The sequence below is a fragment of the Buceros rhinoceros genome, unplaced genomic scaffold, assembly GCF_000710305.1.
Source record: "Buceros rhinoceros silvestris isolate BGI_N320 unplaced genomic scaffold, ASM71030v1 scaffold10063, whole genome shotgun sequence".
NCBI classification, from domain to species: Eukaryota; Metazoa; Chordata; class Aves; order Bucerotiformes; family Bucerotidae; genus Buceros; species Buceros rhinoceros.
In genome coordinates, this window is record NW_010401812.1 from 37,652 (window position 1) to 55,651 (window position 18,000).

The window sequence follows — 18,000 nt, forward strand, 5'->3', positions numbered from 1 at the left end:
AGAGTAAGCTCACGCGAGAAAATAGTACCCTCTTCAGGTCATAAAAGCCTAAATTAGATATTGGAAGCTGGAAAGTCTGAGTAAATATACTTGGGCATTTTTCAGTGCGATGTTTCTTCCTTGACCAGCCAGTTCGTCACTTGCTTAGCTCATCCTTTCCTGCCTGGTGGGTAAGTGAGAATTTTATAGAAGAGCAACTTAAATTTCTCAGGAGTATTCTGAGGCCCTCCTCTTAGATCTTCAGTTGGGAATGTGCTTTTGAAGAGCAAAGTATGAATATTAAATTGTTACATACATGGTACATTAGTGTTCATGCTTTTCTAGAGGTAAATAAGATTGGTGTTCTGACAGAGGTTAGGCATTCACTGTACAGGTATTTTTTTCTGCATTTGATGGTTTATTATCAGGTAGCTTTGTCTTCTTCCAGGCTAATATGGAATGTAAGTTAAACAGATAATTGAAATATTTTCACTAAGATATAGAACAATAGAACTAACCTAAGGTTAGTTACTGTATTTGGGCTTTAATAGAAAACATTAGCATTAAAAATACCTTTGTTTTAGAGCAAAGCACATAAGGGAATTGTGTTTGTGTATATGTTTGTCTGTATGTACCTAAACTTTCTATAGGTTTAGTCCTTGGGAAGCTAATGGTGGCATGGGACCAGTTCCTTTCATCTATTACACAGAAATGGGAGTGGGAGGGCTACAACAGAGCGAGGGCAAGGCAGAAGGTGCAGGAGTCCATTGCAAATCTCTAGCTGAGACATAACGTCAGTAAGTGTGTCCTTTGGTCAAACCACACGTTTCAGAAGTTCCCTAGAAACACTTTTTTGCATGACTTAGAAATTCACATGTCCAAACTGCTTTTTATGGTGTTCCTGCTGTTGGCAATGTTGTAGGAAAAGATTAACAAAGAATATAATTAATCTCAGAGATAACTGGTCCTGACTTTTTGATCTCTGCTGGAGTTGCCATCCTCATGCGATGTGCTCCATCTGCTGGGCATGCTGTCAGGTTAAATTAGAATAGGCACCGTTTATGTGAGGCAGCTGCTGATGGCAACAATAATATTCTGTTCCTAAGTAATTTGCATTGCACGTTTTTGTCTGAATGCTTAAGAAGCTTTTTTCTTCCTGGACTTTGGGGAGAAATTTGTTTAAAGCCTGGACACTTAGCATTGCTGTTTTCTGGGACATGGAATATTTATTTTTTTAATGCAATATTCTTCCACCCAAGTGGTAAAAATTTTCTTGAGCAAATCACTTTTAGAAGTTCAAACCCATGAGAATTTAGCATGTGTAAAATTTGGGAGTGAAAGCAGGTGGAAATTGTAGCTTCCCCAGAAAACATATTAGCTGGACAAGAGGCAAGTGGTTCTAACTGGCTTTATGTGCTCCAAAAGATGAGAGCATTCTGTTTGTAAATAAATCCAAATATAAATGAAAAAAAAACCCACATAGTTTAAATTAAGGCCTTATTTTCATGAATGCTTTACAAATATTTTGGGGGTTTTTTCCCCTTGTGGAACAAACATGCTTATGACAGTAAGTTCTAACTTTCTGTTTTAAAGCAAATTTTACTATTTCATGACTGGGTTACTATCCAAAATGGGCAGAAATCTTGAACTGTTCCTCCTCGCACTTCCACAGCATGAGTTTAGCCTAAAATTGTGCTATTTTAAAATAAATGCTGCCTAGTCGCTGGATTATTTTTCTCTGTCTTCTGGTATCAGTTATATTGTTCTTGCTTCCTACTTTTTAAGCATTTCTGAGGACTGGAAATGTATATTTTCCTACTCAGAATTTAAATGTGCTAGATGGTGTTGATAGATAACAGTTCGCTGCTGTTCCTGCCAAGATCATGGTGGCTTTACAGCGATGTAATCAGTAAAATTAATAGTATGACAATCAGGGAGCTCCTGTTCTTCATGCTACTATCTGATATGTCGAAGAGCAGTCATTGTAGAGATCTCTGAGCTCCTCTGAGTCTCTCCACAGAGAGAGCTCGCAGAGAATTCCCATCATCCTGAGTTCAGTCCATAACATAGGCTACCGTTGAAACTTAAGATTGCACAATTGTTCTCCTCTTTCTTCTGTTAAATAGAAGATTTTTGGTTTAAGATTGACATGAGCTACTTCCTGGAAACTTAAAGATAAGATATTCTCCTCACTTGAAAGGGATGCAGGGATTTTTCATCAATGTTTCATTTGTTATATGTTTGTATTTAGACATAGGTGTTTTGTCAGTGTCTTATCGCTCATCTTTCTAAGAGCCTTTAAAACTTGTTCTCTGAATAAGGGTTTCAAAATGTTCAATTAAACAGGGTTCAGGTGGATTTGGGTGGAATGTATGTGCTTTCATAGAAATTGCCGGAAATAAGAAAGCTCATTAGGTGTTCTTTCCTTTTCTGTGTGTTTAATGCAAAAGTTGCTTTGTTAAGCACCTTAACTCCAGCTAAACCTACCCTCTGAACTCCGAGAGTGACAATGTGACCAGCTACATCTGTGTAGTCCCCTTTAAGGAGCTGGGGCTGGGGCTGAGTGAAGAGCAGGTCTCTGAAGAGGAGGCACACAATCTGACTGATGGCTTTAGCTTGCCTGCGCTGAAGGTAAGACATACACATCACATCCACATCCACACAGGCTCCTGGTGAAAATCTCTTTCAGTTGTGGTGAAGCCCTGTGGCTTGTACGTGCTAGCCTGTGATAACCACAGGCAGCTGAGGGGAAGATGTAATGAGTTTCATATCACGTATTTCTACATTAATTGGCATTTAGGTAATTTCTTTTTGCATGTAGTTGAAGAGAAGCTGCATAATATAACATTGGGATTTTTTCTGCAAATCACGTAAATTCAGGTCAGTGTTTTTCAACATCTTGATCAATCTCCTTCTTAAATATTATTTTTTGTTCTGAGTTCACTTGATCCTTTGCTGAATAAAATAATTTCCAGATTTGTATGTACTTTTTTTTTATTTTTTTTTTTTTTTTAGCTAATCTCCTGACTTGAATGAAAAAGAGATATTGGAAGATGTAAATTAGTTGTAATTGCCAAAGGGAATAGCTACATTTAGTTACACTGGCGAGTAGAAATCATAAGCTTAGACCCCTGCTGCTGTGAGCTGGTGTGGTTCTTTGATCTTTGAAAAACCTTTAACTGAACAGAATGACAACCACACAACAGCCTCTTTGTTTTGAGATATTAGGTATTTTTAATTGGCATGAGTCAATGTTTGCGATTGGAAAGAAGATCTAATTTGAATGCAAGCCTTCCACACTCTACTGAGGCAGTTCCCTTTTAACACTTTTTTAAATGGAAAATTTCATTATTATGTGACTTAAGTGTTTCTATGGGATTGGCTCCTGTTGCAATTTATTCACTTAATTCCTAGACCTTGACTTCTTTTGTTCTGACAGTAAATGTTACCACTGTTAGTGACTGCTAAGCTTTAAGGCTTTGTCTAATTAGTTGTAAGCTGAGAGCTACATCAGATGTAAGCTTTGGGGGGTAGTTTTGTTTTTTTTTTTTGCCTTTTCATTAGCTGAAGTTCTAATTGCAGTTATGCAAGACCACTTATTTACCCATTTGTTTTTAAGCACAAGGAACCGGAGGTGCCCAAACTTGTAAGCTAAGTCTCTGTTTACCTGCAATTTGCAGTAATTTAACTGAAATCTCTTTTAGTTAAACTGGTTGGGATGCTTTCAGGGTACAGTTAAGCTCAAAACTACTAAGTTGCAGTTTACTTAACTCATAACAGACAGTGAGGTAGACGGGAGGTAGTGTAGCTGAACCAGGTAAATTAACATAGATCAGTCCTAAGCAGATTCCTGCGTAGGTAATAAAATACATATACTTTGATAACCTTGGGTCATATTTGTGTTGTAAGCCCCGGATTTAGGTGCAGTCCTCTTCTTTTCTTTTTTTTTTCTTTTCTTTGCGAAAACTTGTCTTTATGTTAAAATGCAGGTAGAATAGAGACGTGTACCCAGATTTGGTTAATGTTTTAATTTTCATTCAAGCCCATGTGTAGGCCATACGACAAATGTAGCCTGTGTCTTTTGGCTCCCTCGTCCTTGAACTAACCCAATTTAAAGGGTGAAAATTTCTGGCATAAGAAAAAATACCAATTCAAGCTGAGGAGAGCCAGTTGGATGTTTTGGGTGAAGTTTAAGTGTCAGCAAAAATCATCAGAACTCTTTGGCAGAGCAAGCTATTTGCAACCCTAAATATATCTGGAATTTTCTTTTCTCTTCATTGTGCCTTTTTTCAGGTAGGTTTTGAATCATTACTATCAATTGCTGAAGTCCACTACTTATATGTGCTGCTTTTTCACTGCTTTTGCCTTATGTCTAGTGGAAAGGATTGGTCTTCTTTTGTGCTTATTGTAGCATGAGCTTTTTGACAGGGCAGCACACCTTCAGGGACACTTGGGTGATTGCTGCCCATTTGTTTGCTTTTTATTTTAGCACCCAGCCAAATCATGGTCTTGCACGTGTGCCCCAAATTAATTTTGTATCAATCTGTGTTCTTTCTTCTCATGACCATCTTCTGTAAATTGAGAATTTTTTTCTTTTTCTTTTGGAATATTTTATCAGTTTGCATCCAACTAATTTTGATATACCCTTGAGGTATATCAGGTCACATCTATATGAAGGCATTTAAATTTTTGTGTTACTGTTCTGAATGTTTTGTTCTTGATTGTTTGCACACTGGAAAAAACTGCTGCTTGTCCATAGACTACAGACTACACCTCATCATCACCTACAGTTGATCTCTTTTAGTAAGAGCCAGAGTTGCAGAGAAAAGTGTTCCTTTCCTTTTCACTTTAGAGATTTAAGATGCTACTGTTCTGTCATGTCTACTGAGCCAACAGCCTTCTCCAAACTTAGGACAACAGTTCTTTTCATTTCCTTGGAAGTGGAAGTTCTCAAGAAATTGAAATTGTGGGTTTCCTTGCTCCCAGATGGACTGACCTCTTTTGTACCATGTACAACATTGTCAATCAATTCATTTCTTCCAAGCCTTTCCCTCCTTAGTGGCATTGGTCACATTTCTCACCTTGGCTGAAAAAAAGTGTTAAGTTAGCAGCTCAGCTTTTTTCAGACGTGGAATGTTTTTTGTTTGAAGTACGGTGTAATTAGACTTGTGTTTCAAGTTTGGGTGTGGGGCAGTGCAGTAGTTAGTAGATCATAGAAACGATAGCTTGATATTATAAAGGAAAAAATGTCTTTGCTGCCACTGGAATTTTGGCAGCCCTTTGGGAGCTGGAGGGTGTTTGGAGATTATAGCAAATAATGAAACTGCCTGATGAGAATATGAGTTTTTAGGCCTCTGACAACCTTCTGAGCATAACTGCATATAATATCCTTCATCGAAGAATTAACAGTCACCTAAGATTCACAAGATCTGAACCTCATGTGGTCCAGAATACCCTTCAAAAACATTCAGCGGATTTTCGCATTTTTTTCAAATTTCCTGTTGCTGGCCAAGGAATGGTTTCCTGTGGTGTATCTGTACGTTTACTTTGGAGGCTGGCTGTCTTCCCAGGTGCACAGAGCTAACCCTACCCTGTTTTGCAGGTCCTCTTTCAGCTCTGGGTAGGGCAGAGTTCAGAATTCTTCAGGAGGCTGGTGCTGCTCCTCTCTCCAGCCAACGCATCTCCCAAGCCCTTGGTATCCCCCGAACGGCTGCCTCATCATATCTTGTCTGATGTGACTCAAGGCCTACCTCATACACATGCTGCCTGCTTAGAGGAGCTTAAGCGAAGCTATGAATTTTATCGGTACTTTGAAACTCAGCATCAGGCAGGTTTCGAACGGCCAGCCAGAACAAAGCAGAAGTCAAGAGAGCTTAACAGTCTTCAGACAGCAGTACGCAGCTTACAGCTTCATCTCAAGGCACTGCTCAATGAGTAAGTTTACGCATGAAGTAAGAGAATGTGCCTGTAGGAAGAAGGCTTCAGATTTTGGTTCTTTGGGTTGTCAGTCTGTATCCCAGATTAAAACCAAAAAAGGCGTGTGTGTATAGTGATTGCAATCACAGGAATATCTTCACATGGCATGGAGTCAAAGATCCTGAGTTCAGTATGGAATTTGATACTGTTTCCTGGTTGTTCTTTTAAGTATCTGGTGAAAATTCAGTGCTAAACAGTGCATTAAGATCTTGCCTCACTTTTGTCACTCCCTTGAAAAAATCTGAAAACATATTTATCGTGCATTGATTTTGCAACATACCAAATGCTTTGTAAGTAAGTTCAGCTCATAGTAACTACCTAGTACATATTTTTAAAGATGCGTCACTGCTTTGGTGAAATAGTTGAAACTGTCCTTCTCCTTTAATGTTACAGATAAGAATTTCTAGAATGAATGCAGGTGAGCATTGTATCTTGATGTGGAGATTTCTAAAATTTTGATGCATCTGTGAGAAGTTGTCTGAGTTAGATTCTTAAAACTTGAAGAAAATACCAGGACATTAAATTAAGTACTTGAAGGAATGGTGAAGTCAAACTATTATTAAATATTTCTGTTCATCACTTAGGGTAATAATTCTTGAGGATGAACTTGAAAAACTCGTAAGCCCTAAGGAGGCACCGGAGTTGACAACAGAAGCCCATCAGGTTCTGGAACAAAAGCTGAAGTTTATTCAGCCTCATATCCAGGCAAGCAACAGCTGCTGGGAAGAAGCCATTTCTCAGGTGGAAAAAATGAGTGGAAGAAACCCAAATAAAAAAGGTAAATGTAAGAGATTAATTTAGCAACTAATAGGATACACTTTAGAGATGGAATGCTCTAATGGATCAAAGACAGCTTTCAAGACGTGTATCAGAATTTTAGCTGAAGAAGGTCTTACAACCATACACTTTGAAAAACTGTGTCAAATGTCAGACTTTTTTATTATGATGACCTTGAAGCTTTTGTTTCGGCAAAAAAATATAAACCTGTTAACTCAGTCTATTAAACTTGTGGATTGAAATTATTACATTTCCAGGTGTAGACCAATAGTGACTTTTTGCCTTTGATTGGTGAGGATTTTGAGGGGTAGGATTTTGATGAATTGTGCCTTAAATTTTCATGTATTTACTGCATAAAAATTACATAGTTGATTGAAATGACAATGGCGTGGCATTGAAACTTTCTCGACAATGACATTTCCTGGAACATTCTAAATTTTAGAGGATGTATTGGGCATAGAATACCCATTTACCTGCTCTCACAGAAAATTAGCTCAGTCTCTCTGAGTGCTTAAAAGCCATACTGAGCAGCATATCCCAACATTTTGCCTTACATCGCTCTCCTTAGTGACCTGTACTGCCCATGCCCAATGTGAATCACAACTAGTTTAAACAACAGAAGTGAACTCTACTGACATGGAGTTGAACCGACTATTTCTAAACCTTCTTTTTTCCAGGAGCTTTTTTATTGTCCCTAGGAAGACACAGCCCAGCAACTGAAAAATGCTGATAATGGAGACTGTATTAGGAAAACTTTGACTTGGGGTATCAGCAAGTTACCTACAGAAATCCAAAATTTTAGTGAGCTATGCTCTTACTGATGTGTGGGTGGGATATCCAGTAGATGGGTGAACATTGCTGTGGGCCTAGAGACATGCAAGCTTACCTTGTTCATGCTTACATCAAAACTGGGAGCACTGGGAGGCCTAATGCAGGCTCTGCAGGTCCAGACATGGTACAACCAAGTTTGTGTGTCCTTTGCCTGATAGTCTAGTCTTACCACTTCCTTCTCAGTGATGCATAAAACAACGTATGATACGATATTAGATGTATAGGATATTGATGCCCTCCACAAACAGCTGTTCCACTGGTCGTTTTTTTTTTTTTCTCTTTCCTTAAATGTTCTTTCTAGACCGCACACCATAGTATTTTTAGTTATTTTAGCTTTATTTTTACTTAAAGCAGACATTTTTATTATAACTTGCTTCCTTTTAAAGCTCGGTACAAAAATAACCTAGAGTGTGGTCTAGAAGGCAGAGATTGTGTGGGAAATAAAAAAATATTTTAAAAATTCACTTTCACTTTTGCCTAGTGACTTTCCTGGAAATGTGCTGCGGTGGAATCTCCGTTTTGCAACAAGTTTACTGAATTACTCCACAGGAGCTACTTTCTATATTATGTTGGTCATTGAAAACTATTTTTATCTGACTACATTTGCCTTCCCTAATATAATTCTAAGCAGTCCAGCTTCTATGAGTTGACCTTTTCAAGCTGTGCATGAAATCAACTCTTAATTCTTCTGCTGTCTTTCTACAAGTCTTCACAGCTGGCCTGTCAGTCATGATTACATGAATTAATTCATTAAATCATCTTGTTTTTTCCCCCAATGCTTCCTGTAAGCTCTTTGGAAGAAGATCCCTTCATGCTGAAATAATAGAGCAGCTAAGCACATCTTTCTTTCATCTTATGCACGATTATCCAAAACCAAGAGAATCTTTTGACAAGAGCTGTAGCAAGAACCCCATGGTAGTAGAACATTTTGTCTAAGTGGATGCCCAGTGGATACCTTTGCTGCAACTGATGTTTGGTTCAGCTAACTAGTTCAGCCAGCGGAGCAGTGGGAATACCATTTTCAGTGTCAGCTATGTTTTGAACACTCTTCAAGAGAGAGCTGTTTCTGATGGCTTAGACCCAGTGTGGGAGGAAATATTTAGTTACATAAAAACTGTATGTATTTGTTAAATATTTTTAGCAGTATCTCATAATTATGATTAGGAAGTCCTTCTTGCTTCTTCATCTATAAATACAAAATGTATCCAGTATTTAAATTTACCGTTTGCTTGAGTTTCGTTCTTACCATATTTAAATACTGAGCAAAAATATTGGTTCCTACTGTTCTCAGCATGGCAGAATTTCCTTCCTTGAGAAATAGAAATCGGCTCATCAGTTGCAGCTCAAAGGGCCCTTGTTGCTCTGCAGAAAGAAAAAACCTGAGAACTCATGGGTCCATCCAGAATCAGAATGCTATTGTTGAACCAGGAGTTGCAAGTTTCCAACCACTAAGGAGCTGTTTTGAACTGTGGACTATCCTACTTGTGTCATCCTAACATCTGTCACTTACTTTCAGAGCAGTTTTGCATATCATTAGTTGTTGTCTGTACAAACAGATGAGTCTGCTTCAGCAAGCACTGCGTGCTTCTTGCCCTAAATAATTGTGTCAAAGCAGCAGGTTTCTTGCAGCTACCTTAAATAGTTCGTTGTGTCAAACTCTGCCAAAGCAAAGCCTTGAAGTCTAATTGGTTGAACATTTATACACTCCCATCAGCCTTCCATAGGTGGTGATACTAGCCTATATTATACTATATGATTACTTTAGTGAATGCTGTTTGGCTTCTTTCTTTACAGGACTTGGTGTATGTCTAGAACTAGTGCCACTAGTCACTGATCCTGTCAGATGCAGGACAGAGCCTGAGAACAAATGGGGCTTCAGCACTTTGGGGGGAAATCCACTTCTACTGAAATTCATGGGGCAACGACAGACTTGTCTATCATTGATCTACATGTAGTTCTTTGTTCATTTCCAGCATGAGCTGATTCTAGACTTTCAGCCATCTTCTCCTTATTCTTTCACCTTTTTTTTTCATCACTGATAAAAACGGTTTACCACTTAAGGCCTTGGCAATGTAAGCCTGCAGGAATCTGCTGCTAATTTTACGGAACAGAACACGCTTTATGACTAGTTACAGTGTTGTTTTAATGATCTTTGAAAGAATATCCCTCAAACTGTTTAAATTCCATCCTTTTCCCTTTTAAACTGTCTCTGTCTTTGAAAACTATACAACTGTTTTAGATATTTATAAGAGCATGGCTGTAGTATTCTGCGACAAGCTCCTGAGTCTTGCAGTCCTGTGATCCACTGGAGAGGAACTACAGCAGCAGCAGCAACAGTTTTAGTTAAACACTGTGAATTCCTGATCTTGAAGCATATCCTTAGCAATGGCATCATCCCATATAGCTGGCAAACAGAGCAGTCTGTACATATTAGAGCAGCTGGTTTACTCCTCTGATTTGGGAAGGTAAGCCTTTAATCCAAAACTTCCATATACTCTTCCAAATTTGTCTTCACGCTTTTAGGAGCATGTTTCTCTTGTTGCTGTCATTATTATTAAAATGGTTTTATTACACGGCAGAGTTATGCAATGGAGAAGGGGGCTCGATATTTAGGAAATAAATATTTTGTGTAAATTTTCCACTTTGAATTTCACTACATGGTTCACCTTTCATTGAAACTGTGCGTGTAAATACTTCTGGAATGTCAAATCCTTAGCTCAGCCCAGGAGGCTAGGGAATTACATGCTTGCCTTGTTTGCAAAACAGGTAACTGAGCACCACTAAAACTGTCATTATTGTGAACTGCCTACTTTCAGAACACCATCCTTATGTGTTCAGTGTATAGACTGGAAACCGAAAATAGGGATAGTTGGAGCTTGGTGAGGTCATCTAGACCATTTCCCTTCTCAAGGGTAAATTAGTGCTTGTGAGTAAATGTTGTTTACCTGTTCCTAAAAACCTCTCTTTAGAGACAATTTACGATATTTCCAGGCATTTATTCCAGCACTTAACTCCATTACCAGTAGAAAGTTATTACTGAATATAGATATCTCTGCTGCAATTTAAAAGCAGTATTTTTGATCCACCCACAGTGGAAATCCATTTCCTCTTTATAGCTCTTATGTCTTTGAAGACAGTAGGTTGCTTTCTGTCTTCTCTATGACTTTCTTTAGTCCTCTGATCATTTATACTGTTTTCCTCTGGACTCCCTCTAGTTGGTCCGCAACACTATTGAATGAAGAAGCCCCAGTCTAAGCATTATGCTCCATCCACAGCCTGGTCAGTGCCAGAGCAGAAATGTAATTTCATGTGTCTAACAGTCATACTACTAGTATGTAGTTTGGCTTTTGTTTGCAGCAAGGTATAGTTGACTACTAGGCTCCTCACATCTTTTTCTTAGTAGTCACTAATTGCCGTTTAGTTGTCACCTATTTGTGCATTTGACTATTCCAAAGCACTAAAATTTGCAGCCGCTATCACCAAACAGCTATATCTGAAATCCAATTCTTCATGAGCTGTATCTCTGATTTTCCAGTATTATTTTTTATTTTAATTGTGCCCTTCAGTATCCTTGCAGATTAACCTGATGTCAGCAGATTTAATGAGCTGAAACACTTTTCTTTCATCCATTGGAAATGTTCAAGAGTATTGGACTTGAGATAAATCCTCACTCGATACATTGTTCCTGTCTGAAGGTGGTAAATACACTCTAATTATCCAAGAGACTGTTCTAGGCACCTAGTAGCAACTTCTGGCCGGCATGTTTTGCCTTTAAGTATGTCATGACACTATATCAAAAGCCGTACTGAAAACAAAATGCAGAACATTTTTGGCTTCTTTCTGTTCATAACACCTATTACTGCATTGGAAAATGAAATTGGAATGGTTTGACAATATTCTCAACAAACCCACACTAGCTGTCATCTGTCTTCTCTCTATCTTCCAAACAGATTCCCATAAATTTTGCTTATTTTCCAATCTTTTCAAATGATTTGATGCCAATTTACCTACAGCTTTACTATTTTACTTCTCTTGTTAAACTTGGCACCTGGTCTCTTTTTCTAATTTTACCAATTTTTCTTGCCACTGCAGGTTTTCAACATCTATAAAAAAAAAATTGAGATTTGTTAGTTGAGGTATTTCAAGATGAGTTTCATCAGACCCGGCTTATGCCAAAATAGCAAAGTTATTTAAGTGCTCTCTAACTCGGTTTCAATGAATTCTAACCAGCCTTCTCACCTTTTTTTGGGTGGGTGTGTATGTATACCAGTCCCGCCTGATCAAAATGCCTGGACCTTGCCTGAATGAGTCAAAAACATCGCTCAACTCTCTTTCTGTTCAACAGTTTTTCTGGTTTTTTTAATCCCTATTCTTCTTTCCCTCTAAAGGCAAGCTTGAAGTTTCCTGTGACAACCTACAGCGTACTGCAGTACCATTTACACAGCCTGCCGTATACATAGAAAACAAAGATCCAATCCCTGAAGAGCAGGTATAGCTCATATATATAGATCATATATTCTTACGTATGTATTATTAGAAATAAATGACAAAAGGAGAGCAGTAACATGAGTCAGAGTAATATAGAAAAAAATGTGAATTGCTAAAAGGTGGTGTATAAAATAGGGTCCTACTTGTATGTTGTTAGATAAACTGACAGCTGCAAAAATGACAATCTCCAGAACAAACTAGTCTGTCTTCAGTTTGAGTAATCTCTGCATTTTTGGATAGCTAAAACAGACCGTGACACTCAGTTTTGTGTTGTTTGGGGAACGTTTGTGTTATGGTTGGGCTGTCTTGAAGAGAGGCTGGCCTCCTCCATCTCAGAACTGAGCGACAGATGCATTCTGAAGGTGGATTGAACACCCATGCTCTGCTCTGTCCCTCCCTTGCCTTCTCCCAAGCCTACCCACATGTATCCTCTCTAGATTTTTTTCTGTATCAAAGAGCTGGGCTAATGACTTTACTGTCTGTCTGTTATAACAAAAATGGAGCTCTGTTTTTTCATGGTTATAAGTCAATACAGTTAAATTTGGAGGAGGAGTTTGCTATTCTCAGCTCCCATTTTCAAGATATATCATTAGATCATACTTGTGTATGAAAGAATATCTTAGGTGACTGCAGTAATGTTAACTTTCAATGAGTGGACTTGCTCCAAAATTATACAAATATAACTGACAGCAGCGTCAGATCCACTGGCTGTGCTCAAAGAGGGCTCCATCCTATTGTGTGGTTGGCTTGTGTTGAGATCACGTGATTGTGCATCAGATTGTAGGACAAAGTCTACACTGACAGTGAAGATGAAAATTTTTTTTCTTTCTTTCTTTAGGAATTGGAAGCATATGTTGATTATTCAGATACAGAGAATGAATACAAAAGTGAAGATTTTTACTGCTTTTCCCAAGAAGAAAGAGAGAGACAAGAACGAGAGAGACAGGAATCTAAGAGGGTGTTACAAGAATTGAAATCTGTACTGGGATTTAAAGCTTCAGAAATAGAAAGGCAGAAATGGAAACAGCTGCTATTCAGTGACCATGGTAAGCATTGCTTTGAAAATTAATTCCTTTCTAAGGAAGGATAGGTGTCTATTTGCCATCGACTTCTGACTGTGTTAGGATTCAAACAGTGCATAGCTATAGTAGCATCTTTGATAGAGCTGTGTAGCCTTAGTTTGCTATTCCATCTCTTTATATTACTTGTAGCAATCATTTTACTGCATATTGAAAAGAACTCACAGAAATGGGAATTTGGTTCTAAAAATATTGAACTAAAATATTAAACACACAAGATATTAAAACAGCATAAAAAGAACTGTCAGGCTATAAACATGCAAGCCGGACTGACTTTCTTTGATAGCTTTCCAGTAAATACGAATTTTAATCAAGGTACATAAATAAATAACTTTTCAGAAATTTAAAGAAACTGTCAGAAGTTGTCCCAGACTTATAAAAATATATAGATTGAAGTGAAGAACTAGACTTTGGAATGCTAAAGGCTCATTAAAGAGTAAGATTGTCTTTTGTTACCATGAGAGAGTATACAGGATATGCTTTTAAAAAAAAAAAGCAAACACACAAAACCCAAACCCTAACAAGAAGAGATCTTCCAAACTAACCTTTACTAACTGAGGACTGCTGGGTGGCTCCGTCCACTTGCACTTGAAGGCAGGAAATAAAAATTTCTCTTGCCTCAACCAGACAGTCTGTCTGTCTTCCAGCAATAAGACTGGATACCCCTTGATTCCTTTAACTGCTCGAGCTGTTTGATTTATTATCTTTAAAATTGACAGTAGTTTGTCTTTTTCTTTTTCCCTTCCTTTTCTCATTTTCATTCCTTCCTCTCAAAGACAGGTTAAGAAAAGCCCTCTAAAAGATTTCATGTTCTGTGTTATGAAAAACAACCCCAATTCTGGCAATGTATCCAAGGGTTTTGCCTCTGCCAGTGTCTACTATTTATGAGACTGTTTCTTTTGACATCAAACCCACAAAAATATCTGTTTTCACTACTTTCTTCTTCATGTCTATTTCATTACAATTATGGTAAAAGAAACTACTTGGCCATTTATACTGACTTCTAATTGAGTTAAAAAAACCTGAGACATCAGATTGCATCAGAGTCTGCTCAAGAGTAAGACTTCTGTATTAACCTTCTGGCGTTAGATGCAACACCACACAACTCTTCACATAAATCTCTTCAAGTCTTCCTTTCCTCCCTGTTGAAGAGAGAAGGAAGGAATGCTGCCTCCACTTCAAGTCTTGACAGATCTGGAGACTGCTGCAGGAAGAGTTCTTGTCGGGAGAGGTTGCATAGGTTATTTCCTTATCTAGGTGAGCAGCTGATAGCTGTCCACATCAGTATATCCTCAGGCCATTTGTGGCCATAGCTGGAAAGAGTTAGCTGACTCCTGTAGTCTTCAATAACTGTTCACCTGAAAGCCTTTGTGGCTCATGTTTGTTCCTTTTCTTTCCATGTATAGCTATTACATTGTTTTAGGATTAGATTCAGTGGTGGGGAGGGAGAAAAGTGGGATTTTGTCCAGCTGCCTAGGACTAATCATTGATTACTTCCATCCTGTACAAACTGGAAAACATAGGGGCAGTTCATTAAAGTAATTAATACTGTCTCCTTTTGGCTCATAGACTTTGTATGTCTAATCTGAAAGACTGATATGGACAGGAGATGTAACATCTTCTGCTGGTTTTTAAGGAATTTCTTCATTATTTCTTGTCAGAAACACGTCAGTTAAATATGACAAATGGGCTTCGGCGTATTACTGCTGCAGACTTTAATTTACCTATACATGAGTCATTCCTTAAGGAAACATTTTTGAGTGCTGTGCTTTCTACATTTGTGGCTTGCTTTATCTTGAAAATTTAAACCCAGAAAGGTTCATATTCTTGTCTGCATTGGCCCAAGCTAGTGGATGGCCATGATGCCATACGTGTCCGTAGTCTTCTTAAATTCTGCTTTTACAGTATGATTGTATTCCAGAAATCCTGTGTTCTCCTAACTTGTGATTATTGTGAAAAAAGCCCTTGAAATATTCAAAGGCTTTAATCTGTTAGTCAAGGCACCCAGCAAGCCGTTTTGATTTGTTAGAGTTTCCGGTTCACAGAAAGAGAGGCTGCTGAGGGTTTCCACACAAAAGAAGTCAGCTCCAAGCTGAAATGGAATACAGTGTGAAGTCAACTGGAGAGGATAGGTTAGATTCCAGAAGAAAAACATCTTAGCAGAGCACCAGATTATAAAGCAACTTTGCCTACGCCCAGCAGCATGGTAATACTGCTTACCAGCTGGGCAGTAGGTAGTTTATGGGAGTGTAGGTGAGTTTATATTTCTGGTCCTTTGGCATCCTTTTGAGCCAATAGAATTGAATAGCTTTTGAAGAGGTCTGTGGAGTTGTTAGCAGCTTTGTTTTCATTTGGCCAACATTGTAAAACAACTTCCTAGCCTTTCCCCTAACTTCTCCCTCCAAAAAAGTTTGTTGTCTCAGTGGCTGTGTTACACCCAGCTGATTCCCCTTCTCCCACCCTGTCCATAGAACAGTTTGTCAGATTTGGAAAGCTGCACTCTGAGAATTGATGAATTCCTCCTTGCTTATTAACTAATCAACTGAGCAAATTGACCAGCTACCAATCTGAAGTATCTCTTTGTTTTTCAAAAAATTTTGCCTTTGGAAGTATTTGGAGGAAGTAGGCAACAAGTTTGCTCCCAGATGATACGATTGCGGTGCTTATTCCTGCCTCTTCAAGCAAATGGGCAGAAATAAGCAGCAGCACGTTTTTTACGAGATGGAGAAGAACTACCCTGTTAACAACTGACATGAGTCTGGTGCAGTGCTCCTTTGGTATATAAGGTTTTAAAACAAAGAATACAATATAAATTCAAAGCCACAGTCTTTCACTGTTCTAATGACAGTAATTATCAATGTGACAACCATAGTGATGCTCCTGCCTGTAGCTAGCTAAAGTAAATATTACTGAATAGGATGTGATGGAAAAATCCTAATACCATAAAGTTTGTTTCCAGTGAAAAATCTGTGTATTTCCCAGAGTTATTTTCATCTCTGCTTACAGGGGTAAAGTCAGAATGGAATTAGAAAGGGAAATGCTACTTGGGAATCTGCTGTTGCCGCTCTCATTTATGTTCGTGCTGCTACTCTAATGGAGCTACGGCAGTTTAGGGAATCTGTTACTTGGAAATGGACATTATATCATTTTCTTAAAAAGAAAGACGTCCGTTCTTCAAGAAGTGATTGTACCGAGTTATACTAACCCTTAACACTGAGAGGAGAGACTTCTTGGCAAGCATCCCATTGCTGGCAATGGGACTCACTGCTGCTACTAACTTCAAGAAAGGCTAAATTAAACCACACTTTATTTGTGAGGACACCTTACCTGGCTGTATGAATACGTGTTGTATTTATATGTTGTGGTGTACGAGATCAGATACTGCCTGTAAGGTCTTTTTCATGTACCAGCTGTCTTTATTGCATTAGGTGAACTCTCGTTTAAAACAAAGACAGTTCAAATCTGTATACAGTGCAGTAGTTTTACTTGTGTTTCACTTTAACATGGGATGCATCATCTGTGTTTGATGCTGGTTTTAAACATCATCAATTTCGTGCTGTCTCTTTACATCACAGATTTTAAGGAGTGTTTACCACAAGTAGCTTTCACATTTCACTTCAGAATTATGATTAGAAAACACTGTTTTATTTTAAGTTTTGATTGTGTTTCTGGTTTTTTGAGGTTTTTTAAGGCCATTTTGACACTTACAATCTTGCATCTTTTCAAACACAAATTATTTTAATATAGCAGCTTGCTTTTAGTTATCATTTAATTTTTTCCCCCTTTTTAAGCTGCAGTGAAACCCTTGTCTCCTGTAGAACCACTGAAGCTACTAAATAATTTGGATTCACATATGAATTCAGATAGAGAAAAGCAGGACTGCAGCCAAAGTTGTGATAAATCTGAAGAAAAAGACTCTAATCCAAAAGCGAATGCAGCTGATAAAAGCAGGACAGAATATTTGTATGAAGATCCTGAGATGGAGAAAAACAAAGACAGTACTACTGATGAAGGTATTTCTGTGGGGGCTGAAGGAAGAACATGTTACCAGCATGAAGGGGAAGTTGAAGAACTCAAGCCAAGCAATATGGATGGAGTAGAGGTTTCACAATCTCCCTCTAAGGATGCATTACATTCAAAAATCAAGCATAGGCTGGCCCAACTCCACATATCAACAGATTTAAACTTCACATCTGGTCTGGCTGCACAAGTTGCTGCTAGGTCTTTCACTTTTACTACAATGCAAGAAGAGACTTTTGGAGATGAGGAGGAGGAGGAAGAGAAGACACAGGAGATTGAATACCTTGTGGAGGACTGTAAGAATGAAGATAAAGACTCTGAAAGTGAAGGAAAAGTGTAAGTCTGAGCTGAATTTTGTTAAACCAGCAGCAGGCAATTTGATGGAAAAAAATAAGGTGGGGGTTTGAAGAGTAAAGTATTGGATGGAAAAAGAAGAGACCTAAGTATAATACATCTTGTTCCCTAAGTGTGACACACTAAATAGGACTTATATATTGAAAATTTGCAGGTAAGAGAAGTTTAGGCTGCATCCAATAAATAGTTGGCTGTTGCCTTTTGGGAATCCTAGTGGTGGGTTTTGGAATTTACCTTTGTGTTTTTCTGTTTTATTTATTCATATTATAATGTACTGTGAGTTTTGGTTTGGTTTCTTTTTCCTAAAAAAGAAGGAAAAACAATGTCTTGGATTGTGACAGACTGGTTTTTTGCTCTCTGATTCTGTCATCACAGTATCAATGTTTGTTCCAACAAAAAAAGCCAGGACATTTGGAAGAACCTCAGCTGTTCCCCGTGATCTTCCCCCACCACTTTCATTTCACTTCTTGTGTCTGCAGCGCGTTGGCTAAGCCAC

General features: G+C 38.3%; 1 protein-coding gene across 1 annotated transcript in view; it reads left to right on the forward strand.

The window, feature by feature from the left end:
- The window catches only part of VEZT (vezatin, adherens junctions transmembrane protein), a 39,962-nt gene extending 22,472 nt beyond the window's left edge, over window positions 1-17,490 (forward strand). Inside the window, exons 6-11 of the mRNA XM_010132397.1 lie at window positions 2,463-2,610; window positions 5,582-5,913; window positions 6,540-6,733; window positions 11,952-12,052; window positions 12,890-13,097; window positions 16,922-17,490. Coding sequence (XP_010130699.1) covers window positions 2,463-2,610; window positions 5,582-5,913; window positions 6,540-6,733; window positions 11,952-12,052; window positions 12,890-13,097; window positions 16,922-17,490 — 1,552 coding nt within the window. The remainder of the gene's footprint in view (window positions 1-2,462; window positions 2,611-5,581; window positions 5,914-6,539; window positions 6,734-11,951; window positions 12,053-12,889; window positions 13,098-16,921) is intronic.
- The last annotated feature ends 510 nt before the right edge of the window (window positions 17,491-18,000 follow it).